General features: G+C 39.4%; 1 protein-coding gene across 1 annotated transcript; it reads left to right on the forward strand.

The window, feature by feature from the left end:
• Positions 1-1,197: 1,197 nt before the first annotated feature.
• On the forward strand, positions 1,198-20,563 carry mapk6 (mitogen-activated protein kinase 6). The gene is made up of 5 exons (XM_056256710.1): positions 1,198-1,866; positions 17,483-17,627; positions 18,287-18,451; positions 18,718-18,919; positions 19,209-20,563. The coding sequence occupies exons 1-5, from the start codon at positions 1,312-1,314 to the stop codon at positions 20,326-20,328; spliced, it is 2,187 nt and encodes a 728-aa protein (XP_056112685.1). The 5' UTR covers positions 1,198-1,311; the 3' UTR covers positions 20,329-20,563.
• The last annotated feature ends 6,569 nt before the right edge of the window (positions 20,564-27,132 follow it).

The raw sequence follows: 27,132 nt of genomic DNA on the forward strand, positions 1-27,132 counted from the left end.
GGGTCCATAACAGAAACATGTTTAGTGGGATTATGTTTATTATTTAAAACACACTTTCACTTTGTCATTGTTTAAATATGACTTCTAGGTGTTGGTTTAATGTTAGTACAGGACTGAATCAGTGTTTGTTGGCTCCCTTATTCAGTTAACAAAATGGTTGGCAGCCGGTCGGCCATAATTTCCCTCACACACTACTGCAACGTGGCTGAATCACCCCCAACCTTTGTGTCTTCAGACACAGGCCGGGGCCCGTGTTAATCCATTGCACGTGTGTTACGATCACTGTGGTTACTGCAGTCTGGGGAGGAGAAATAGGAACCCATGACATCAGATAGTGTAGACGCGTCAGAGATGGGGTTCATGAACAATCACACAAACAGGAAACATTGCCCAAGAGGGCTGTCATTTTACCGGAGGAAATTAATTCAGAAAGTTCAGAACTGAATAAGCAGTGCTCTGTATTGTGTACTCGTGGTCTTGACGTTTTAAATATATGTTCAGACAAGATTGTAACATTCTCTTCCGTATCCTTTGTACGATCTCAGAACACGGATCAGACTAATTCATTTTCCAATGTCTCCTCCATAGAAAAGGGAAATCCTATTTGCAAAGTGCTCATAAGGATTGTAATTGTAAACAACTTTGAGTTTTGGTCTTCTGATATATGGTAAATTGTTGCTAATTGTTTGTTTTTTCCCCTCTGTTTTGCAGGGTATCCCAGTGTAAAATGGAGGATAGTTTTGATTGCGACTGCGGTGAGCTGGAGCCGCCTGATCATTGAGAAGGAAACGTCTCACTGAGATCACAACCCTTTTGGTTTCCACACATCAGGTGCTTAAAACAGGAAAAGAAAAAAGTAGATTTAACACCATTTACTTGGACCGCTAATAATGCTGCTACTCAGGGCCAGTCATACACTGAAAATTTCTGCACTGTGACGATGGTTTTATAGTTAGTGACTTTAATTATTTCGGTTGCTTTCAAAGATATTTCATTGGCCTCCAAATTCATTCCATTGTACCCTATTAAACATAGAAATAAATAAAAATATCCAACAAACTTTGTAAAAAGCTGCTAAAAAGTGTTGTGTATGATGACAACATATCTTGGCAACATATCCAAATCAGTTCCCAGCATCTCCCAAAATACGCCGTTACAGTCGGTCGGGGAAAGCGCTCCAGTCTTTGGATGCTTAGGTTGGTCTTTCTCATCTAGCTCTAGTAGTTGCAACTCAAGATCGGTGCATATCAGATAAATCAGAAATCTTTCCAGCTATAACATCTGCAAAGAGCTGCTATTCTAGACCGCAAAATGGCAGAGAAATTTGAGAGCCTTATGAACATTCACGGCTTCGACCTGGGCCCTCGCTACATGGACCTGAAGCCGCTGGGCTACGGGGGAAACGGACTGGTCTTTTCCGCTGTCGACACCGATTGTGACAAGAGGGTCGCTGTGAAAAAGATAGTCTTGACCGACCCTCAGAGTGTCAAACATGCACTACGTGAAATCAAGATCATCCGCAGACTCGATCACGACAACATCGTAAAGGTGTTCGAAACCCTGGGGCCCAGTGGCAGGAGACTTGCGGAGGACGTGAGCTCTCTGACGGAAGTCAACTCCGTGTACATCGTACAGGAGTACATGGAAACCGACCTCTGTAAAGTACTGGAACAGGGCTTGTTGTCCGAGGACCATGCACGGCTGTTCATGTACCAACTGCTGCGAGGACTCAAATACATCCACTCGGCAAACGTGCTTCACCGTGACCTGAAGCCTGCCAACCTCTTCGTCAACACCGAGGACTTGGTACTGAAAATTGGGGACTTTGGACTCGCCCGCATCATGGACCCACACTATTCCCATAAGGTATTTAAAAAGTGTTCACTTTCATATTTATCTCTTTCAGTGTTTGAAGTGTGTTCCATCTCATTGAAACCCATCCAGATGGCGTCTTGTATGGCTTAGCTATGAATGAGCTTTAATTCCATTCACTGATTCGTTGTTTCACAGGAAGTAAACAGTAGTGCGACAGTCCTTGAAATGACACCAACTTCCTGTTTCTCTGACTCCCTTTCCAATACGTTAACTTCCACTGCAGTTTCCTCATATCTGGTTGTTTGTGTCTTGTGTGTATTGAAAGGAACAGACAGGAACACTACAGAAATATTATGAAAGAATGATACAGCTGTTCCTTTATGGAATCAGAGTGGAATGTCCAGTATTTCTCCACATCCTGAATGTAGTTATGTAGGGGTAATTTCACTGATGTTAGAGGCTGTGGCTGGATCCAAGCATACACGTGTCTCAAATTTGTATTCATTTCTCCTCTATGGGCTCACATGATCATATGCCAGCCAGATCTCCTCTCACACATGTACTCAGACAAGCCTCCTCCAAGGCCTTTTAGAGCGAGAGCTGTTCCTGCTTCAGCTATGAATAGCTGCTGTCACTCCCCCACACATACTCTGGTTGCGTCTGGGTTTGTTCTACAGGGAACAAGAAAATTGAGAGACTATATCAGGCTCTGGTCCTGTAATTACTGATTCAGCTGCTCTACTAGCTTGAGCACTTGAAAGTTTGAGAAATCAGATTCATTGACCATGTTTACGTGCATAGAAAAAAGCTTAAATCAAAGATTTGAGAATATATCACATCTGTCATGAAAACAAGTTTTTATTACAGTCTCACTGTTTAAATGTTTATTTCAACAACAAATTGGAGTAAAAACGAAATGTAATGGAAAAAGTTTACAAAAACTGCCATATGTGCAGTTTAAATATACAAATCTTTTGAGTTTAATTTATGTAATAAATAAATACATTTTTAAATACAATTTTCAGTTTATGGCTAAAATAAACCTTTAATTTCAGTGTTGGTGTTTCTGTAAAAAATTGGTTTTGGTTCATCAGTAGTTGGAGTATTCTGGAATAAGCGTATTATGAAAAACTTGACGCATGCATGCTCTTTTCCCACTGTTTTGTTGTCATTTGAGTTCATTTTTAGTACACTTGCACAGTAATTTAACCAGCTCATTCATTTTAATTCAAATGAGCGCAATGAATGAGTGTGAAAGTCTTGATGCTTTTACCCATCTGTTACCCCTTTTCCACCAACAAGAACCGGGTGCTGGTTCAGAGCCAGAGCCAGAGCTGGTTCGGAGTTGGTTCGACTGACGAGCTTACTAAGAACCGGTTTGCCTTTCCACCGGCTAGAGAGCCACGACAGAGCCAGATCTTACGTCACTGCATACGTCTCATGTTGCCCAGCAACGCTATAGTGCGGTAGCGCCAAACACAAACACGCCAGGCTTGTTCGAGATGCATCGGCTTCTCGCAGATCGATCGCCGCATGACATCAAAGCACTGCGAAAGCGATCCAAAAGCACAAGGAGTCGTATGATCTCCAAACACTCCCGCAGCTCCGATTGGTCCGTGCCACTCCGATGCATCTCGAACAAGCCATCAACAATAACGGACATTGCGTTACTATGGATGCTCATGTTTTGCAAAAATACATCGGAATCCAACGCGTTTGTGCAGCTCGCCGTAACTTACATAGACGGATATTATAATCAAGCTGCTATTAGCTCGACTAGCTGCTATTTAAAAATGGCGGTCACAAGTTTCTATTCGTCTTGTTGGTCACGGTAACCCCGCCCCCAGCCCCTGACGCAAGCGGTTCTTACTTGGCTCTGTTCTAGACCAGCAATGATTTGGTGCTACTTAAGAACCACTTTTCCTGGTTTGGAGCTGGTGCTTTGCGTGTGGAAAAACAAAGAACCGAATTGAAACTAGGCTCTGGCTCCGAACCAGCACCAGCTCTGCCTTGGTGGAAAAGGGGTATGTGTATGATTTATGTCCCTTATTTTGTAATCTTGTGAGGAATTTGTTTCCTCTTTGCTCCAGAAATGGTTATCTTGACTTTGATAGCTGAACTTTTCACAGTACCCGTTTCTTATAGTGCTCAAATACTGTTTTTCAAACACACTTTTCTGATTAAGGTTTTGAAATGACAGAATTCCAATTAAAAGTGGCACATGTAACACATTTACATAACCCATAGGCCTACATAACCAAAATCTCATATTCATTTGGATATTCACGTTTATGGTTACTGATTCTCAGTAAAATGTCATGTTTTAGTAGAAGAGGCCAGAAAAGATGTTGAGAAGCAAACTTTCTCACACTTTTGCTTCTATCCATTCCTCTTTCTCTCGATTTTTCTCTTTGCTGCATTGAGTATTGTCAAACTGCTGTGTTCTTCTCACTTTTGCTGACCTGTTTAAGCTGTTTAGTGCATTGATGGATGGAGAAAGAGAAGAGTGTGTGTGTGTGATGCCTTTGCGAATTGACCCTTTCCCGCAGTCAGCACTTCAGTTGTGGCTTATGGAGGTTTGTGGGAAGCGCTGTCTCTACACTGGACGTGACCATTGTCGAGACAAGTTGTGCCGCAAAAGACTGAGTCTACACTGGACGTGACACAGCGACCACTCCAAATTCATATGTCCCTGTCAGACAGCAAGTGCTTGGCGTACGGCAGAAAAAGAATTTTGCATCGGCTATTTGTCGCTGCGCACCAGATCCAGTCTAGACAGTATCACTGATTATAATGTGTTCTATTTTCTTGTCACATTGTTTCGCGGCGTTCGCGTCTGCGGTATACGGTGTCAGCCATTCCAGTATGTAGTTTTATATTCTTTTAAAAAAATATATTCTTGCACACGTCCATTGACCTTGACATCAAATGTGATGGGATGGTAGGGCAGAGGGTAGAGCACCACGATCAATCGTTAAAAGGTTGTGTTCTTGATTCGGACACCTATGCTATGTTATTCCTAAATGACAATGATTCGGCTATGACTATTAAACCTTTGACAAGTACGATCACAGGTGAACATTAAAATCTGTGTTTGTGTAGCCGCTGACCCCGATTGAGCAGTTGTCATGTATAAGTATGAAACGGCTTTACAAAGTCTTTTCAAACACACTATTTTTGTGTTGCAATATAAAAGTTTAAAAGTGTATAGATATACAAGTTTATAGTTTGGAATTGGATATAAACACTGATGTCTATGGTAGTGATCAAAATAGAGTAAATCACCTTTTGAAAGTAGCTTGATGCTTCAAACAAAGATTTTACCACATCATTGTCATTAAAGCAATCATTCAGGAGTTTTGTTAAATACTGATTCTTCCAGTAATTAACCAAGTGAAGTATTTGAGTGAGTCATTGAATCATTCATTCAAACAACTATTAATTAAATGTTTTTAATTAAAAAGAAAATTGTCGGCAATTAACATTTTGTAAGAGTCTCTAGACTAAATTGCGTGTTATTTTGTTTAGTTGTCTTTTCAGAATCATGGAGGAATTAAGATCTGTTTTAAACAAGAAATCGTGATTCTCAATTTACCCATAACTGTGCAGTTGTAGCATAGGGGATCATTTTTAGTGAATTAAGTCTTTCTCTTCATCCAACTAAAGGGTTGTTTTGCTTCAAAAGACAATCCAATGAAGTCAGTCTTGAAAATTGCCAGCATCCAGTAGGACAGTTTCTTTCCATGGAAATGGGGTCAGTTTTGAAGAGCTAAATAAGATCTAGCTGCAAGCTATAATTCAAACAGGCAGTTTAAGTACCACATAAGCAAAGCTCTCTGGCTGTTTAAGTGCTAAATATAAGCAAAGCTCTTTGGCTAAAAAAAAAAAAACATTGTTTGGAGCATGGCAGAACTAGCCAGAGCTGGAGAAAGTGTAATTAAGAAATGTTTGAAGGAGGTTTCTCAGACCTTTAGAGGTAATGATTCATGCGTGACTGGAAGCTCTGACTCGAACCCTTCCACATTCAGAATGTTCTTTGTGTATGGAAGAAAGTAATGTGATGTGTGTTTGGTGGATTATTATTCGCTGCATCAGAGGCAAATGATTTGTTAATTGGGACATAGGTAGCCTGGCAAGCCAGACCTACATCAAGATGTTAGGTCTGGGAACTCACAATTGTCATACCTCAATCCGAGGGGCGGGATAAACGGTTGTCTTTCAATATCCCTCGGCAGCGCTACAACCAACCAGAGCAACGAATGGCTGTGGCTGAGTGAGTCCCATGCGGTTTTCCACCTGTGAACCAGCTAGTTGGTATATTAAACTTTTGCCGTATCCGGTCGTCAAAACTCTGAACACATCTTCCTGTTTTAGGAATGACTTAAGTGACGTTCTCCTAACTCAAAGTCATCCAGAGTCCCGGCCAAAGTCGATTCGAAAGACCGCTGTTCGCCAGCAGCATCTTGTTTGTTTTCAAGCAGAGGGAAATCACACGGAACCGTCACAACTCTGCCGTCATTATGTTAAGCCCCCCCGCCGACTCTATACACGATGTGATTGGCCGGACCAGTTTTTGGTTTTTCTAGCTCAAAAGTCTATGGAGAGTTGCTAGACCACACTTTGCAGCAAAATAAGTTTTGCTGCCGCTAGGGTGCGTCTAGATTTCTAGGTTAGGACATAGGCCTATTTTCTCACTCTTTTGATAGTTCTTTGTTACGCTAACATGAGCTTTGTGCCAAACTAGGAATCGCTGATATGGATTTTAAAAAGTCCACTGCCGACACTTAGTTATCAGCCATACAGAAAAACTTATCGGCTGATGCTGATTATCAAATAATTTTAGATATCGACAGATGTTTTGGTTGACCACTATTCCAAACCATAGCCACTACTACCTGAATGGGAAACTACCTTCAAAGGCTGCATCCTAACTAGAAGTTGAAGTTTTTTCCTCTTTTCCACCTCACTTTTAAATCGCTTATGAATTAGTGGCAGCTCGAGAGCGACAAATGTTTGAATGCTGGGTTCATTATTATTCTTAATGAAAAGCACAACAACAAAACAGTACTATGACAAACTCTCTTTTATTAAACATAGAACTTTTATTAATAAGCGAATAAGCGTACATCATGCTGATCTGTGCTTCAACTCTCGTTCGGCTCACGCTAAATTGAGCAGACGCATTCTGTTTTTAACTGTGGGTTTATCTCTAACTGAATTAAATGATTTTTATTACTATAAAAAACAACAGTGGGAGGCGGTGCCATGGTGGGCAAGTGATGTAATCTGTGTGTGGTTGAACACTGTAACAGACTATCGCAGCAAGCCTAATAGACACGCACACATTACAGCGGTAGAGCCGAACAACAGGCATATAAAATGTTGGGTTCATTTGTAATTTGATCATTTTACCAGTACGTTTTGGTATTGAATGGATGGTGCTCCTTTCAGTAAGGGGCTACATTGCTCCGAGTAAAAAAAAAAGTTAGTTTGGAGTCATGCTGGGCGGTATGACCAAAAATCCATATCACAGTATTTTCCAAAATTATACCGTTTCACGTATTTTCACATATTTTTTTTAAAGCATGACTGTGTGTTAACCATATGTTCTACTGATTGAGAGAGGAAATACTGCAGTAGATTGACGTAGAATGCCCTATTTTACTGTCATGAGTGAATCTTGTAGAAAAATTCACACTAGTATTAATACAGGTTTGCAAGCCTGTTTACTAAGAGGCACCAGCAGGAGGCGCTTTAGGAGCGGCCGAAATGACGGTTTCCCCGATAACGGCTGTACACAAAGCAGCGAAACGCTCATAAATGCTGCTTTATCAGGAAAGATTCAATTGAAATAACATCGAAACTTTTCTAAAGACCGTCAGATCTCTTCAGATGCATTAATATAAAAACACCCGCGCTGCCTTTTGATTTTGAAACGTGCAGTGTTCATGTTTATTCAACGATGTCAATGCCAACCACAAATAGATTTTCCAAAAGGCTGTGTTGATATTGTGAACCAATGTATGGGAAACACTATAATTGATAGCTGTCAAATACAGTTTAACCTATCCATTCACCGTCACGTTTAGTAACACATGCAGCTGTGCATCACCACAGTGCAACAGTGAAGTGACCCCTCTTAAACAGTGTCGCGCCGCGGTTCCGATCGTTGTTAAAGCTACACACACAGGTATTGCGGTATATTAAAAATTCATATAACAAAAATAAACACCGGTATGAACTAGGGATGGGCATTTTCAAAAATATTGCATTCGAATATTCGGGCTCATAAAAATCGAATATTCGTTTATTTAAATGACGTTTAACGAAAAAAGACGTTATTTTTTTAAGTTTAAGGTTGGGTTTTTTTTACGTTTTTTTGTCACCATTTCTGAACAAGCTTATGATTAGGCAATATACACAAGCCTAAAATATATCTTAAGGTTTTCTTTTTTAGTTGAAAACATTAAACAATATGAGTAAACAACAAATATAAAGAACAAAAGCATTTAAGCTCAAGCAGGCTAACGGAGAAAAAAAACGCTAATAAAGCAGACTACGCCAGTTATCGTACAGGCCGAGTCAGAATATGGTTATCGTGTTTATATTGTTTCACGTTCATGCTCGAGTGAGAAAACATGCTGCGCTGACAGATGTTGCAGAGACAAAGATAACGGTTTTAGCGAAGTTTCTAACAGCAGCACTTTGTGTTTTCTGTTCTTAAACCTGTCTCCCTCGGGGTATACATCTGCGCTTTACCTGCAGTCGTGATGCAGTGATGGACAGCTGTCTTTCCTCAGTCGAGTGGTGTTTGGATTTCATGTGATTTCTCATGGTGGTGGACACTGGTGGTATTATGATAACTTTGATTCATTAATTAATTTGATCAAAAGTAATTCCATTTTGTAAGATCATTTAGTAAGATAATTTTCATCTGAGTAGCCTAATTCTACTTCACGAGGCAGACGACGACATGTGATCAAATACAAACAACTTGTTAAACACGCTCCACAGCGCCACCCAGTGCATTTAATTATTATTGCGAGTTAGTGCTTGGGATTTATCATGGATTCACTGCATTTACGGCCAGCAAAGCAACTTAGTAAAATTCGAATAGTATTTTATTTTTCCAATAATAATTACAGATCGAAAATTCGAATATTCGTGCACACCCCTAGTATGAACCGGTATACCGTCCAACACTAGTCTGGAGCCGGTATAGGCTTTATGCCGAGCGTCACGTGACCAAGCCGGAAAACAGATCACATCGCTTCCGATTCAAGTCTTTTGTATGTGCTTCATGAAATTTTTTGCCGTTTTACTCAAGATAACTTAAAAGGAGCAAGCAAAAATGAGCATAACCAATGTCCCTCGCATGTGCAGATTGATATTTAAATTTTTTTTTTTTTTTTTTCACACTAACGTTTAGATATTTAAATAGCATAAAACACCAATAACAAAGTGAACTTAGTAGGTTAGCTGATTACCTTAAAAATCCATAGATATCATACCGTAATTCCTCAAATAAAGACCGGTATTCAAATAAACGCCGGGCCTCTGATAGTGGCCGGGGGCGTGGTCAACGCGGACAAATAAAGGCCGGTCTCAAATTAAGGCCGGGGAAAAAATAGTGTGAATAGGTACACTTTAAATGAGTGTACACTCAAAGACGGACGCGCTCAGCGCTTGTCATATATCACAACTATTCAGTGTTTTTAACCACATGTTTATTTTAGGTTTCAGACATTTAAATAGATGTGATTTATAGCAAAACAATAAATTTATAGTTTGTAAAATACACAATGGTGTCTATGGAAGCAGCAATAACAATCCATTCAAATATATTTGGCGACGTGTTTTATTCATATCAGATACACAGTGTAAGTAACTATAAAGTTTACTCTATTCTTCTCCCAGTTCACCGGCCACTTACTTTCATGTATTTCGGGAGAAACTGAAGAATTCACGCGCTGTAACTTAACAAATACAACAGGAATCTCCGAACTGCGGTGCCCATCTCACGTTACAGATCAAGATCATTCATAAAGGGTTTTAAACGACAAAACAAACTCACTTACACGGATTTGAGAGTCAGAATAGAAGATAGTTGATGACATGGTAAGCAAGTTTGTTAATATTTAGTAGGGCTGGGCGATATGACCAAAATCTCATATCACGATAGAAGTCATCTCATATCCCGATAACGATATATATCACGATATACTGTAAAACTTCAAATAATAGCCCGGGCTTTTATTTTCCCAAATCGCCGAACTGCACCGGCTTGTATTTGAGGCAGGCGTCTATGAGACAGGCCTTTCATTTAGTGTAGGCCTAGAGATAACGAAGATTACGTTTTATTTATAAATGTGTTTAACAAATCCGTTAATCAAAGAATTAGCCTAGGCTACTTTATTATGTCTAAAGGGGGTCGCTCACCGGACGAGAAGCGCGCGCGCCGTGTCTATAGCAACTCGAGGTATCGCACACCGGACACGCGCTGTCAGTTTATGGCCAGCAAATTGTTATGTTTAAGGACATTATGGAATTAAGATCATGTATGTACTATGTTATGATAGTACTGTACAATTAAATACAATCGTTGCTTAGTCTGCAGTCTGAACACTTTACCTCAGAGCGTCCGTTAACTGAATGAATTGGGAATATCACCTGAAAATCCGATAATAACAGCATCAATTTGAATTCAACCAGCTGATTTCTGTAAATGAATGTACAACTAAATGTATGTTGCAGCACAGGGTGAAGTCAGTATATATTTAACGATAATTGTACATTTACTATAACCATAGCTTTTAGATTATTGGCAGAATTAAAAAAACGAAACGATGTGACAGCCATGGGCTGAACAATACATTACTGGTAATATCCATCGAGCCTATGAACTTGTTGCCCGAAACACATCAACAAGAAAGAATGAAGGCTATACCCTGTAAAACGATCTCCTTCTCTCTCCGGCCTCCGCTAACTCTGCTTGCGCTTACAACTCCGCCCAGATGCGCGCAATCTGCACCACAGAACTGGTTTAAACAGACGATCTGACGGGTTTTAGAAGATTAAATACAAACCGAAACTAAAAAACAGACCAGGCCTCTATTTGAGACTGGCGTTTATTTATCCAAACCACCCTAAAATGGTCAATACAACAAATAGAAAGTTAACCAAACCATCTAGCCCCTCCTTTAGGAACGAGCTCCTCGGTTTGTTCTGGCTGGTTCTTCTCCTGCTCGGAAACACCCGGTTCTGTCACCCCTTCATTCATGCTGTTATTCACGTTTCTGCCTGCATCCCCATGGTGGCGTGAAAGATTGCAGTCATCCAAATTTTTGCCGTAAACAATGTTTTTTTGCGACACCACGATATAAACGATATGGCATAATATGAAATGATAGGCTTTTTATATCGTCCATCCGATATATATCGTCATATCGCACAGCCCTAATATTTAGAAATAAAAGCGCTACATCTGTCATACAGCGCTATTTTGGCTGTGGTGAACACGTGCCAAGCATGACGCGTCACCATGGAAACTTGGCTGGCGGGCGGGCGGGGATCGCGAATTAGAAATAAAGGCCTGCCTCTAATAAAAGCCTGCTTCAAATAAAAGCCGGCTACCATCTGCAGTTCAGGTAAATAAAGGCCCCGGCCTTTATTTGAGGAATTACGGTAGTTAGTTCTTACGGCCGTTAACACTTTCTCTGACAAGCGGATGCAATGAGACCTGTTTTCCGGTTTGGTCACGTGACGCTCGACATAAAGCCTATTACACTGAGTATTCAGCAACTGCAGTTAGGGCTGGGCGATATGCCCCAAAAAAATTATCACGATATTTTTTTTTATATCAGTCGATATCGATAATTATCACGATAAATGTCAAATCTTTATTTCTTTAAAGTTTAAAGGCAGATTTTTGCTCCTAAGTGAAAGTTGTATAAACCAGAGCGTTAATTGTGGTTTTAACTCTTTATTGTCAGAACATATCATGACAAACACTTGACAAACAGGTGAACATTTCACAAATCTGAGGTAGAACATTCAAACATTTGTCATTTTTCCTTAACAAAATTAATATCTGAATAGAAAAATATTTCTTCAGCACAGTTTGCAGTGCAGCCTGCAATATTCAAATTACATGTTTTGTCTCGAAATGCATATTTGACAGTGAGTTGACAGTAAATCTGCATCCTAACTCAAGCTAATACTACTCTGTTAAATTTATGTTCATTAACAAAAACAGTAACATCTGTTTAAAAAAAATAATAATTTAACAACCACATTTTTATTTGGTAAAATGTAATATTCTGACTGTTTGAGTTTTATTAAAATTAACCATTGGTCATCCAGTATCATGCATTTAGATCATGATAACCACAGATAAAACCAGGCATAGCCTAACGTTATAAATTAGTACCTCACTATCATGGCAAAATGTTTTGGTTTCTATGGTATTTGTATGAAAAACAGTAGCCTAACAGTTAAATACATTATTAAATACTATAATTATATTCCATTAGTAATTTAATACATTGTCTACATTAATAATATTATACAATTCAATATGTACCCCACATTTCATGGTGCAGTTAATATTACTAGGCTAACCTTACAGTAAATCCATGGTAGGCTAAATGGATTCAGTATCAATTCAGATTGACTGTATCGTTGCGCACAGTGTTTTTCCTGTTTGTCAGCGCTGTTTCATCTGCCTTTAAACATTTGTGTTCTTCGCTGAACTTAAGCGCTTATCACTGGATCTCGTGAGCGAGACGACCAGAGTAAACGCATCTGCTCTACTGAGCTCGAGCTGCCGTTTGGACTTTGAGCCGAGCGGATAAACAGTCCGTGAGGCGCGCACGGTTCAAATGAGTTTCGTTCCGCTTTTGGCGCATAAACATTATCGAACATTTATCGACCTCTTGATATCGTTTTATCGAGAAATTATATCGCGATAATTATCGTTATCATTTTATCGCCCAGCCCTAACTGCAGTCTTTTACATACAAGTCTTAAAGGTACAGCAGCAAATGTCCTGTTTACTAAGGGTAAAAAAAGCTGGGAAATCATGTAGAACTATTACGTTTTTTGCATCAAAAAACAGTCATTAAGATTAGGCAGACCTTAGAGAAAAAAATATTAGTGTTGAAGTGAACACTAAGTATTGTGAGAAGGGTACTGTATTAAAGGGCAGCTGCTTGTTTTTAGAGGGTCTTTTTATGCTCTGCTCTAGAAATCCGACCCAGTCTGAGGAATGTTTGGAATTCACGTGCGGATCAACCCCCTACTTCCCTTCTCCCTCTCCTCTCTTGTCTTTGTCTGCTTTTGGCTGAGCGCTCTGGATTCTGGTCTTCTTCCAAGTCCTGCTTTTGATGTTTGCTTGTGTCATTGGGTTCAGACTTGTTCTTCCTCTTCTCTGCAGCTGTTTGAGGTTTTCGTTTTTGTCAGTTTACCAAAGGCTGTCTCCTATCTGTTCATTGTGCGCATGTTAAATGCGGTGTGAAAAGAGACTGTTTCTTGTACACAGGGGACTTTTAGAGGCATAAATTGGGCCCAGTGTTTTTCACTCCTCTCAGCACTTTCTGACATTGACTCATTTTACAGGGGCGCTCTGAACTCCACTCCTTCACCAGACTTGAATTTGACCTACTTTTGTGGTCTCCGATGATCTCAGAAGAACTGGAAAAAAAAAATACACTCTGCTTTCTCACATGAAAGATCAAAGTGAGGTGGTGTTTTTTTTTTTGTTTGTTTTTTTTATAAGGGATAAAAATGTGAGACCCTTTTCCCTCAAGCTGTGTGATTTGAAGTATTGCAAACAGTCCCCTAATTTTGAGCTTTAGTAATGGTTGCCCTTGCAAATGACAATAAATATGAGGTGCGATTGGGGTCTGTCAATTCTGTCTGACATTTAATCCTCCTGCTGTTTGGTTAGGAGCCCATCTCACGGCCTGCATGAGTCATCTGTCGCCTCACGCCACCAGCGAGGGTGGATTCAGTTAAAATTCAAATGAGTTGCCTAAAATGTGTCATGACTAGTTTGGCTTGACTTTCTCAAGAAGCATTTAAGCAGACATTTGTATTGCATTCACCCTATGAGACTCTGCTCTTGTCACTTCCTGAATAAGCACTAGGGGTGTAACCATATATCATGTCACAATATATCGCAATACAAAAATGCTCAATCTGTATCGTGCATTCATTGTGACAATATGCATTGTGTAGTTCACCCCAAATAAAAAGTACTGTGAGTTTTAGTGTCAGTACTACGTTAAACTACTATATTGAATATAATGTATAATAATGGAATGGGGGAATATTTGTAGTTCTTGATAATGCCAAATGTCTTGTTACCAGTAAAAATTGGCCTACATTATTTAAAATATATCTGGTCAGTGACAGTGCAAGCATATTCGTCTAAAATAATTCTGTATTTTCAGCTTCAGAATCATGCATGTTTTTATTCTGGTGTCACTAATGTTCTGTGCATTGGGTTACCGTCACTAAGTCCAAGCCTATTCATTTCCACCGTCAATGTAATACCAAATTTAGCATTTTAATCAACAGTAACAATTTTTTTTAACATTTTACCATATGTCTTGGAGTATCGCAATAATATCGTATTGTGAGTTCAGTATCATATTATAAAAAATAAAAAATAATTTAATTATTTTATTTTTTTTATATAATAATTTTACTAGGGGTGGGTGTGTATGTTTGTATAAATAGATATGCAGTCTAAATGTTTAATTAATCTGAATGAATTATTTTTAAAATCTGTTTGTATGAATGATTCAATGACTCACTCATAAATACTCGTTTCAATACTGGAGGAATTGGTGTTTTTAAACGAATCTCTTGGAATGAATGATTAAATTACAAATATATTGTCACTGGTCACCACCTGGTGGCGTAACGATGTAGTTGATACAATCGTTACTTGAAACGCCAAGTTACTTTCAAAAGGTGATTTTCTCTATTTTGATGGCAGACGTACTTCTGTGCTACAAATATTGTGCACACACAATGATCATATTATTACAGAAGTAACAATGCTGTGTGGTTGAAAAGACTGTTTGTGAAGCTGTTTTATAGTTCTACATCATGACTGCTTTCTCTGGGTCAGCGGCAGAGCCAATGCAGGTTTGAATGTTCCAGTGTGATTTTGTCAAATGTTCAATAGTCAATTGTCTATTTAGGAATGAGATCATTTGTTGTTTGAATCAAGATTGCGAATTTTTTGCGAATTGCGAAATTTATTATTTAATTTTTGCTTTTCCCCTCTATAAACGATTCCCAGTGTATATTTATACTTTAGCCAGAGTCACAGTCTCGCACTTCACTCTCTCTGAAACACGTAGTTCATAAATCACTGCCGTAAGCCATTTTACGATTTTGGTTTTATTTCGATTAATTGTGCACAGCCCTAGGATACATCATATCCTGCAGCAAGTTGAGGAAAGTTGTACAATTATTCATCTAAGAGATCAAACCTGCATAGATGGAAGGACCCCGAAGCCATATCTACAGACTTGTGGATGGGCTTCTTAGGCCAGCAAGGAACCACTTTTCTGGAAGCACTGCTTAAAGGGTAACTAAACCCCTGGTCAGAGCCTGACTCCACCCACTGGCAATATTTGAAAAATGCTGGAAAAGTGGGCGGAGCCCAGCGGAGATAGAGGGGATGAATGGATCTCTCTCACTACCGCTACCGTCACGAACTACTGCAAACATCCAATAGGAAAATTCAAGTGCAGTAGTCACCGTTCAACCTGAAGAGGGCAGCACTCGGACGTTTTTACACCATATATTGTAGAATTAAAACACTTTATACCCAAATGTCAAAGAAGTTACTCGAATCAATGAACAGCATTAATAAAGCCCCAGTCTTACAGATCATTAACTAAAAAAAGTTGGTTTAGTGTTTAGTTACCCTTTAATGTAAAAAATCTAAAATCTAATTTTGCCATTACAGCCGATTGGTTTTCTCTTTCGATTGAGCATCAGTCTGGTCTCTTTAGCATGAGAGTTTTTTAAGTTTAATCCTTTAGCAGGATCTTTCTTTCACACAGTCTTGAAGTAGAATGTGATCTGAATGTTCATAATCTGCTTCCAGGTAATCTGCTCTCATTGCATTATGCAACCCTGTGCATGACCTTTGACGCAGAAACTATGACTGTGACAATTGTTTAGTAATCTTTTTAAGTTGGTGTTCTTCCAAGCATCTGTGCTGTTTTAAGAGGGAGTGAAAGCTCACTGAGGTCTGTTTGAGATGTAAAATGATAGTCTGTTGGTATTTGTTGGTCCAGAGAAGGTTTTTCAATGGCCAATTGTGTACGTGGTCTGCTGTAATCTGTTTTTAAAAGCTTGACCGATACCCTACAAACAATACATGACCATGGATTTAGACAGAAATAGCCCTTGCAGTGAACTGTGGATTCATATGGCCTCAAGAATCACTTTTTTTTGGGCCATTGGCTAGACACTGAGTCTGTGTGAGGATGTTTGATACAGGCACAGTAGAGCTGCAAGATTAATCATTAAAAAAGAAATCACAATCTCGATTCAAACACCCACATGATCTCATTCCTAAATGACGACAATTCGGCCATGTCTATTAAACCTTTGACAAAATACTTGGATAAGTGTATATATATATATATATATATATATAAGCAATTAGACTAACATTTTGTCAGACCATTGTAAATTACATGTTTTGTTTAGTGGTCTGTTCAGAATTGTGTGAGAATTGTGAACTCTATTTGAAACCAACAACAAATAAATCGTGATTCTCAATTTATACAGAATCGTGCAGCTCTAATGAACAGTGACCCAGTGGTGCAGGCTAATGTCAATGACTTGTCTGTCTGTCTGCCATTGTGTCGGGCACGAGATGGATTATCCTGGTTTTTTGTCAAGAGGGACTGCTGATCTGTCTGTCTGTCCATTTGTGTCGTCCTTGAGTCATTATCTTTCTGTGTGTCCTTTAGATCTATAGGCCAGAAGCATACAATGGTTAGTTTGGCAAAGCCTTGGTCCTGTTGAGCAAAAACGTGAATTATTGGGTCACTGTGGTGGTAACAAACCATAGTACTCAAGGGGGGCAGTAGTTGCACTCAAATCTCTGTGCCATTAAACCTGCCGTGTTATATAGATGCATGTTGAGAGCGTGTTTGTGATTCTGTCATAATGGTAGCTGACCTGAAAGGGGAAAAAAACTGACCAAAGACAATTTACGCAACAATTTACACTAGTATACACTATAGTGACCCATCATTAATATGTTTTGGGAAATAACAATGGCCCTGACTGTAGCATAGCTCGAAACTGACTGAAAATTAAATGTTCATGTAGTTATAAGCCTTTTCATTTAAAGGGTAGATGTGAAACTGGGCCATGTGCTGGCTGCTTTACTCAGGAAATGTCTGGTACAGCTGTCCCGAGTGTTTTATACATGCCATATAGTGCATGACCTCGTCAATGAACAAGATGAGACATGAGGAACATGAATTAACTGCTCATTCTGTAGGTTTTTTTTTTTTTTCATAAATGCATGCGAGTGAGTTTCTGCAAACCTTTGGAGGATTTTTGTTCAGTTTTATTTCCAAGGATCTTTGTCTTGACACTGACATTGGTTATGTCTTTTCCATAGGGGCATCTGTCTGAGGGACTGGTCACTAAATGGTATCGTTCTCCTCGTCTGCTCCTTTCCCCAAATAACTACACCAAAGCCATTGACATGTGGGCCGCTGGGTGCATCTTTGCTGAAATGCTGACTGGAAAAACACTCTTTGCAGGTATTAAACATTGTCTCTGTGTGAATGTATTCTGCCTATTTTTATCTTGGTGACTCTATCTTCTATCATCTTGCACACACAATGATCAGGTAGTTGAAGGTCATTTCCTGTGGCCATGTGTTAAAATAAGCTAGGACAATGCTTTTTTTTTTCTTATGTTGTAGTTGAGAGAGGAGCTCTTTCTGTGAACTCAAACTTTTTTGAAACTGGGACAGAACTATTGGTTTTGGTGTATTTTAGTTTTGATGCAGGCTTAGGAAATATCTGGCAATTTTAAAATTATGATTTCCCGGCCCTAAAAAGTTATTGAAATAATTAAATAAAATTCTAAAAGGTCATGGAAATGTCTCTATTGAATATACTTTTATTTTATTTATTTTTTTTAAGTTACTCTCAGCTCCAATATATTTCATTGCCTATAAACTACTCTTTGTGAGCTCAGTCTCTATAAATGTATTTTTACAAGTCTGTTTCCAATAGTCCTTAACAACTGTAAAAGTCATGGAAATTCATTATTCAAATGGAGGGTAAAATTAGCCATCAGTCTTGGAAAACATGCACAACAAGACCAGTTTTTTGAGTATACAAGTTGTGCCAAATATTGACAGTGCATTTGCTTTGACACAGTTTATCTGAATTAAACATTTGTGTGTGCGCAGGTGCTCACGAGCTGGAACAGATGCAGCTGATTCTGGAATCCATTCCGGTGGTCCATGAGGAAGACCGACTGGAGCTTCAAAGTGTAATACCCATCTTTATCAGGAACGACATGTCAGAACCACACACGCCGCTTGCCAAGTTACTGCCTGGTGTCAGCCCTGAGGGTAAGTTGCACAAGCATATTTTCAGAATGCATGCAATTCATAGAAACAATTTATGGACACTTAAATTCCTGGAAACTTGAATACCACTCTCTCTTCCACTCTCCCTTCCCATGACCCAATTTTTTTCAGCAATCCATAGCATTCTCTATGATTTTAGAAAATTATCTCAGTTCTGCTACTGTTGATGCTAAGCCATATTGTGTTGGTAAAAGAAACCTAAATGGCAGGCTAAATCTGATGTGATATTATTCATTTGTTTATGGCAGCCTTGGATTTCCTGGAGAAGATCTTGACCTTTAACCCCATGGACCGACTCACTGCGGAAGAGGCTCTTGCTCACCCATACATGAGCGACTACTCATTCCCATTAGACGAACCAGTATCATCGCACCCCTTCCACATTGAGGATGAGGTGGATGACATCTTGCTCATGGATGAGAGCCACAGTCACATCTACAACTGGGACAGGTGAGCTCACACTTAATGGAGAAATACTAGCATCCTTTCATCATTCTGTGAGACTTGACTTTCGGTAAGAGTAAGTGTAAGCAAAGACCATTTAAGGAAAGTCAGTTCTCCTGGCCGCCATCTTTCCAATGGCAAGATTGCTTCTGGGCAGATATTTTCTTTGTAAGCAATATTTCAGTACAGCTCCTACACAATTGAATGATTAAAAGCAGAAGTCTCCAAAACTGTTCGTCAAGCTACCCAGATCAATTTACATTCGTTGCATTTGTTGTTCTTTTTCCCACTGTAGGTACCATGACAGTCAGTTCTCTGATCAGGACTGGCACCTGCACAGCACCCATGAAGTGGAAGATGTGCAGCGTGATCCTCGAGCCATGTCAGACGGCACAGACGAGGAGGAGGTCCAGATCGACCCACGGAAATACATGGATGGAGAGTGCGAAAAGTTCCTAGAGGACCCATCATTCGACCTCCTCTCCGAGCACTCGTGGCAAGAGGAAGATCACCATGAAAACAAGTACTGCGACCAAGAGTGCAGCTACACCTGCAACTACAAAGCTGTTTCCCCATCCTACCTGGATAACCTGATCTGGAGGGACAGTGAGGTGAACCACTACTACGAGCCCAAACTCATCATCAACCTCTCTAACTGGAAAGAGCAACAGAGCAAAGAGAAGTTAGACAAAAAGGGCAAGAGCAAGTGTGAGAAGAACGGACTGGTCAAGGCCCAGATCGCCCTGCAGGAAGCGTCTCAGAACCACAGCGTGGCCGAGAAGGATCGTGAACAAGAAAAACACCAGAACCACAACCAGGGCTTCGACTTTGACTCGTTTATCGCCAGCACCATCAAACTGAGCCTCCAGCCGGAATCCGGTGACGTTGACCTCCTAAATGAGTTAAACACCTCAGTTTCCCAACTGGACACTCGTGCTCCTTGCGGCTCCATGTCCAAGTCCATCAGTCAGGAAAAAGAAGAGAAGTGTCTAGTCAACCTGGCACAGCTTGGTGTTCGGACACCCTGTCCTTGGGAAAGTTTCACGGACACCGGCGTTGCCGAGAGCAGCCTGATCGACGAGGCTTGCTGGGATGTCCGCAAAGACGAGCAGCTCCAGAAGGAGAACAGCAGCTGCCAGAGCAGTTACCTAGACCGGCTCTTCAGCAAGCGGGAGGAGGCTGAGTCCGAGATCCCGGAGCCCGTCGAGGTGCCTGCTCCGGAGGGTGACTTCATATCCTGTGGCGGCGAGATAGTCTTTAACATGCAGCTGGAGTCTCTGGCCATTCCGGGGTTCGAAGGAGCGGCTGACATTCCTCTGAAGTCCATCCAGGCCACGCTAACGCCCTCTGCTGTTAAACGCTCCCCACAAATCGCCCATAAAACCTACAGCAGCATTTTCAAGCATTTAAATTAAAAAAACCACCCCCGTTCAAGCAGAGTCCAGCTTATTTTTTATAGAGTTATGTATTTCTGTACTTGAATCATTTATCTTTTTACATATGGTTACTTTTTAAGGAAACTTTTTCTTTTTTAAAAATTTGTGGATTAAATGTTAATGAATTCAGTTCGTAAGTTCATCCAAAGTGCTGGACTGTTTTCTTACACATGAAACATGTTTTTTTTGCCCTCTAATTTTCAGTTCCAACTCTGAATATATATGTGTATATATATATATATATATATATATATGTATGTGTGTATATATGTATGTATATATTATATATATATATATAATATATATGTATGTGTGTATATATGTATGTATATATTATATATATATATATATATATATATATATATATATATATATATATATATATATATATATATATATATATATATATATATATATATATATATATATATATATATATATATATATATAATTAACAGCATGACATTTGCACACAGTGTACTGTAGATTCAGAAACAGGTTAGGGAAAGACAGAGGAACAACTGTTAAGTAGAGAAATAGATGGTTTATTCATTGCAAGCAAAGGAATAGAGAAAAAGAGGGTGGAATAATGCACTAAGTGGGAGATGCTGCCACTGACATCATAATGTGACCTTCTGACTGACAGCCAATAGGACAGACATGAGCAGTGCGTCTTGGCCTTTCTCTTCCTTTTTTTTTTTTTATGAACTAAGGCTAATGTATTTATTTTACTTTTTCCACCTCATTTCCATTTAAAAGCGAAGCCTTTTGTCATTTTGTTCATACTGTAAACTTCCTCAAACGTGATGCCAGCACAGCAAGCGTCGACCGTAGGCTTGCGATAACTAAGTTCGTAAAGGCGTTATCTACCTCAAGGTAACAGCAGAAGGTTCCGTCTCCCAACTGTAGTGCTTTAAAGAAACACTTGCCCTCTCAACAATGTAGTGCACAGCGATTTCTATTTTTCATTTTGCATTTGCCATAGTGAAGTGTTAAGATCATTTATTTATTTTTAGCAGATGTGATATTTATTTTAAGAACGTTGTAATTTTTCAATGTGAGGCATTGGACTTCCATTCTGGTCTGTTTTGGCGCTCTGTGTTCGTTTAGCCGTGGATGATCGCTCATCCGTTTGAGTTGTACAGAAATTCATGACGCTCTCCCAAGTTCCAGCGTTTGTTTTCATAAGGATTCACCATAAGAATTTTTTTTAACTTGTAGGTGCTTTGTACGAGTGGAAAACTGCTTTACGGCATTTTACGCGCCTAAAAGTCTTAATTTTGTTTTCTTTTCTTTTTTATATATATATATATATATATACACATTTACGTACATATTGTTAGAAATTGTGCATGGAAGAAAACCAATGGAAGGTACATTTAAAATGAAGTTAATGGTGAAGTATACTGCAAGTCATTAATTTTATTTTAATTGTATGTTTTTATTAAAGTATTTTTTTTCCCAAGCGAGCATGATTGAATTAGGTTCAGAAATAGCATGTAGAACACTTAAAATATTTTTTTTTGTTTTTGTTTTTTGTTTTTGTTTTGTTAATTTTTGCCTTTTAATTGCTGGTTTCGATTCTGTTATCATTGGTTCCACTGTAAAATAACATCAATAAAATGGCCAGCAAGTGTATGACTGTCATCTTGTCTCGTTTTATTTTTTTTAATACATGGACAAAAATATGTAATTTGTTTCAGAGGAGGGTTTCCCCTCTGTTCTTGTGCACACTTGTGCAGCTAACTGGTTATTTACTGTGGGTATGTTTCATGAGCCTTATAGTCACTGATCTAGTACCAGCAACTATCACATGTGCTCTTTCATGATATAGGTGCATATAGTATTATGCACAGGGTCATTGAGAAAAAATAAAATAAAATCTTGGTCATAAATATTGTTCAAATACAAATTATTATGGACCTGGTACCTCCAGTCCAGAGAAATCAAAGTACCATGGAAGCAGGTTAAGCCAACATGCTATAAGAGATGCTGTAAAACTAAACACATTAGGTTACATAAGACTACCCTAAGCAATACCAATAACTTCATATAAAGTTGTCTTGTACAATTTTGAGCTCTGACAAGTTGTTGATGGTGGGCCAGGACCTTTTACAATGAACAAATGACCAAAAACATTTATTCAAATAATGAAAGACTTGATTGTTTTCCTGTAGCTAAATGGATTTCTTCAGTTAGATTATACGATTGCAAACTTAAATGTCCACATTTCACAGACAATATCACAAGATGACATTTACTGCTCCGTTAATGAAGAGCTCTGATGCAAAAGATATGAGACACAATCATTTTTAGGTTTTCAGGAGGAGTTGCTCCTATAATGTTTGACTATTAGCAACGGATGTTTTAAGAGTCTGCCATGATGCCAGGATGAGATCCTGTGACCCTGGGGCAGAGAAACTCCCTTCACTGATGGGGTTGCCTCTCTGAGAAGCCTGTAATTAGCCCACTACTATAAAATGGTTTCATTTCTCGCTCAATTTGTTCTACAGACATGTATGCAAATACTGTGGATTGTTTTGAAGAGGTGTGATATTACTTTTCTAAGTAATTTGAATGGCAATTTTTGCATGTTGGAAAGATCCCATAGGTTTACTTTAAAGAGACCAGAATATCGTAGAGTCTTTGGACTGTTGACTCTGGCCAGTAAGGAACCACCTGGCAACTGCATGACAACGGCCGCCCAGAACTACCTTAGCAAACAGCAACATGCTTCATAAATTCACCATCATACCTGAGAATGTGAAAAACTATTAAGCTTTCTAATATCAAATGAACGCAATATGCTCCAATAAAATCTGAGCTGCTTGTTAGATCTGAAGGGGGATGGTTCCCATTAGACTACAGAACTCAGCTGTGAGTTTCAGCCTTATGCCCGGTTCCTTAGGAACATCAGCCAAAACATGCGTGTGGTTACCATGTCCACACAGCCTGGAGGGAGTTATGTTCTTCTACACGCACACATTAATCAGTTGGTTTCATTAGGATGTTGACATGAATTCCAGTCCAGAGAGAGACGGGTTTCATGCCCTCAGAACATACTACACTAATCCTGGGTGTGTAGGGAAAATGGTTAACATTTACAAAAGAGATATTTCCTTAAGATATTGTGTTAAGGCATTGCAAAATGGCATTTTAGTGGCACTTTAAAGTAAAAAAAAATAAAAAGTACAATTTTGAAAATAAATCAAGAACCAACCCTGTTTCTGGAGGGTTACATTCGGCAGAGTTTAGGGTACGTTTACACGACAACGATGTACTAAAAACGTTTTTCGCGTAAAGACGCGATTGAACTGAAAAATTGTCAAACCGACCCCCGTTCACACGGATCTGCAAAGAAGAAGAAAAAAAACTCCTGTATTATACATGCCAGGCCACTAGTTGGCGGTGTCACTTTGTAAAGAAACACTACTCGACTACAGACTGAACATGTAATATGCATGCGCATGACATCACTGTTTTCACAAATTCACGTTTTTTGTAGTTTACACGGAGACGATAACGTATCGGTTTCAAAAATGTGCACATTGAAAGTTTGCGATTTCAGGCCCCCAAATGCATCGTCGTTTTATACGTTTTTAGTTGATATCTGTCGAGTAAACGGCCCCTTGGCTCCAAACCTCATCAAATACACCTGAACCAGCTAATCAAGTTGGTCAGGATTACTTGGAAACACAGGTGTGTTGGAGAAGGGTTGGTTGGAACTGATGTTGGAACTGCAGCCCTCCAGGAGTAGGGTTATGCCTGGACTAAAGAATAAAGTTGTTACTTTGCGAGATTAAAGTAGTAATATTAGGAGAATAAAGTCAAAATTGCAATAAATTCGTAGCATTATGAGATTAAAGTAGAAATATAATAAGAATACATTTTTAAAAGTAACCTCAAAGGGGACATTCTTCTGAAATGCTGAGCATGGCATTGTGCAGTGAAGACTAAATCCATCCTATTGATAATAAACACTATCAACAGTCAAGCAGATGAGCCTAGAATATAAATGCAACTTGCAACGTCTTTCTTCTTGGATTATGGGCATATAGTGTAGATAGTGTTTACAACTGTATTCATTTTGTAATTTGACTTTAATCTCAAAGCTTTCACTTTGTTCTTGTGAAAGGCCTATTTATTTTAATATGGCACCAGTGTTGAAGTCGAGACCAGCTAATTTGAGTCCAATTAAGTCAAGACCAAGACCAAAGAAGGGTTGAGTCTGAGGCCCCGTCCACACTACTGCGTTTTCATTTAAAAACGGAGACCTTTTGCTACGTTTGCACCTCCCGTCCAGAATAAAACGGAAAAAATGAAGACCTAAAACGGAGAAGTTTAGAAACGCTGCAGCTCCGTTTTGCGTTTTGAATCTCCGGAGGGCGTTTTAGTGAAGACGGGACAAAACGGAGGACTTTAGAAACGATGACGCAGAGGCTCACGCTCGGCGCTATGATTGGGTGTCATCAGTCATGACGTATCCTTCCCTGATTCGTCAGCCACCCATCACATGTCAATCCGTTTCCTGTTTGCTGATTCGCGTTTTCAGGGGTTTTAATGTGGACGGAGATCAAATGATGTTTTATTAACAAAGTTCGGGAGAAGCACGTTCAGATAATTAACACGGGTGGAGAGCATCAGCAATCACGATTAAAATGATGTTTTATTAACAAGTTCGGGAGAAGCACGTTCAGATAATTAACACGGGTGGAGAGCATTCAGCAATCATGATTAAAACGTGTATGTATAGACTCAGCAGTCTCACCTCATTTCTCTGACAGTTTAGCAGCGTCCCTTCACCACCCCTTCTCCACTCTTCTAGTTCAAAACCACTTTACATACGGGGGGGAGTGCTCTGGGTTCGGGCCGAATTCCGAGCTCGGAGCCCTCCCCCCGGACAGCACGCCAAATACGCATTATACTTTATTCCCTTTAATTGTATGTAAGTGTGAACTCGTGAATTCTAATACGCAGATAAAACGCTGGTGTGGACGGAGACCGTATTCGTTTTAATTCTCCGTTTTTAAAGGAAAACGCAGTAGTGTGGACGGGGCCTGAGTCAAGCCCAAGTCTACATGCTCCTGCGCCCATGACAAATATGGTCTTGGATTGAGGGGCCGTTTACACTACACCGGTCCGTTTTCAACTAAAAAATATCAATTGTTTATGCATTTTTTGGCCATTCATTTACCCAACAACAGTGTTTTGGGGACCTGGAAGCAAAAGCTTTTGAAAATGATACGCTATCGTCTCCGTGTAAATAACAAAAACCATATCACCATCTTGATGGTGTCTATGTGACCCTCTACTTTAAAACACATCACCAACTACTGGCCTGGCATAATAAAGCTTTTTAATTTTCGCAGATCCGTGATCGTTTTGACAATGTTGACATCTGTTCGCGAAAAACGCAAAGGTACATTTGCTTGTCACTTAAACGTACCCTCAGTCTTGAGTCTGGGTCCAAGACCATGGTGTTTCTCTTATCATGAACTCAGAAGCATAGACTTGAATGAGCTGGTCTTGACTACAACACTGCATGGCACTAAAACACTACCATAGTAAGTGGTACTTGACTGGAAAAAAATTTGCCTACATGATTTTGAGGGTGTTGATATTTAGTTGCTAATGGGTTCTGAGTGGTTTTTAGCATGTAGCTAACATTTTCTGGATGGTTGCTATAGGTGACAAGTATATTTATCGGAAAAAAACGTCCTCGGAACAGAAATATCACAAGCTTCCTCAACAATCCGAGCCATATGATATCATTCATGTGCGTAACACAAACTCTGCTGGATGAGTAATGTACCAAAGTTTAATATTTATGGTTTAGGGTTTCTTCAGATCTTTAATCCCATTTTAAGGAAGAATAATATTTCCTTTTTTAAGTGGCTAAGCTGAATTTCACACACCACATTCTTCATTTGACTCTCTCTCCATTTGCTTTTCCCCTGCTTTGCCATACAGGCATCAACAACAACAGGTTGTAAATAGAGACAGAAGCGCCACTTGCTTCTGTTTCCCACAACTATCTTTTACAACAAACCAACAGATCTGCGACCTCTGTTAAACTGAGCCCATGTAAGAGTAGGCTGTGCTTTTCAGTATGCCTGTCTGATCCAAACCAGGTTTATGTCATTCACACACAAGAGTGCAGTCAAACTGTCAGATGGCGTTAGGATAAAAATAATGGCTGTCGAGCCAAGGGAACAAAAGGATAAGCTGCTTTTGAAGGTAGTCAGCTGATAGCAGATTAACGGAGCACTTGCTTAACTCAAGGTCACAGACGTTCATTTTCACAGCATCAGAATTACAGCAGTGTGTGCGGGAGGAAGCCATTACACATCCCAAAATACTCACAGAACCCAGTAAACACAGGCACTTTTAACTGCTAGCATGGCCCTAAAGTAGCATCCCGATGGTGTCATTGTGACCCTTTACTTTAAAACACACTGTACCAAAATGTGCTATTAATAAACCTGCTTTTTGAAAGGATGTGAACACTTGTTGGACTGTCTACTAAGGAGATGTTCTGATTAATTCTGCTATTAAACAAAGTGCTCCTGGTTTATATTTCCTTAAATTTTTGGTAAATTGTGTTGCTTTTTGGTCTGAGTTGATTACCTAATTACAAAAATCAGCAAATGACAACACACGAAGGTCAAATGACAACCTATAGGCCTATAGATCAGTTCTCTCTTTTTTTATTTTTTGGGTTGAACAACGTTCCAAGTGCTAATATTATAGTCCAATAATACTGGGACTTTTCACTGTTATCTC

The sequence above is a fragment of the Rhinichthys klamathensis genome, unplaced genomic scaffold (genome assembly GCF_029890125.1).
Source record: "Rhinichthys klamathensis goyatoka isolate OS25496 unplaced genomic scaffold, OSU_Roscu_1.1 h1tg000131l_1, whole genome shotgun sequence".
Lineage (NCBI taxonomy): Eukaryota > Metazoa > Chordata > Actinopteri > Cypriniformes > Leuciscidae > Rhinichthys > Rhinichthys klamathensis.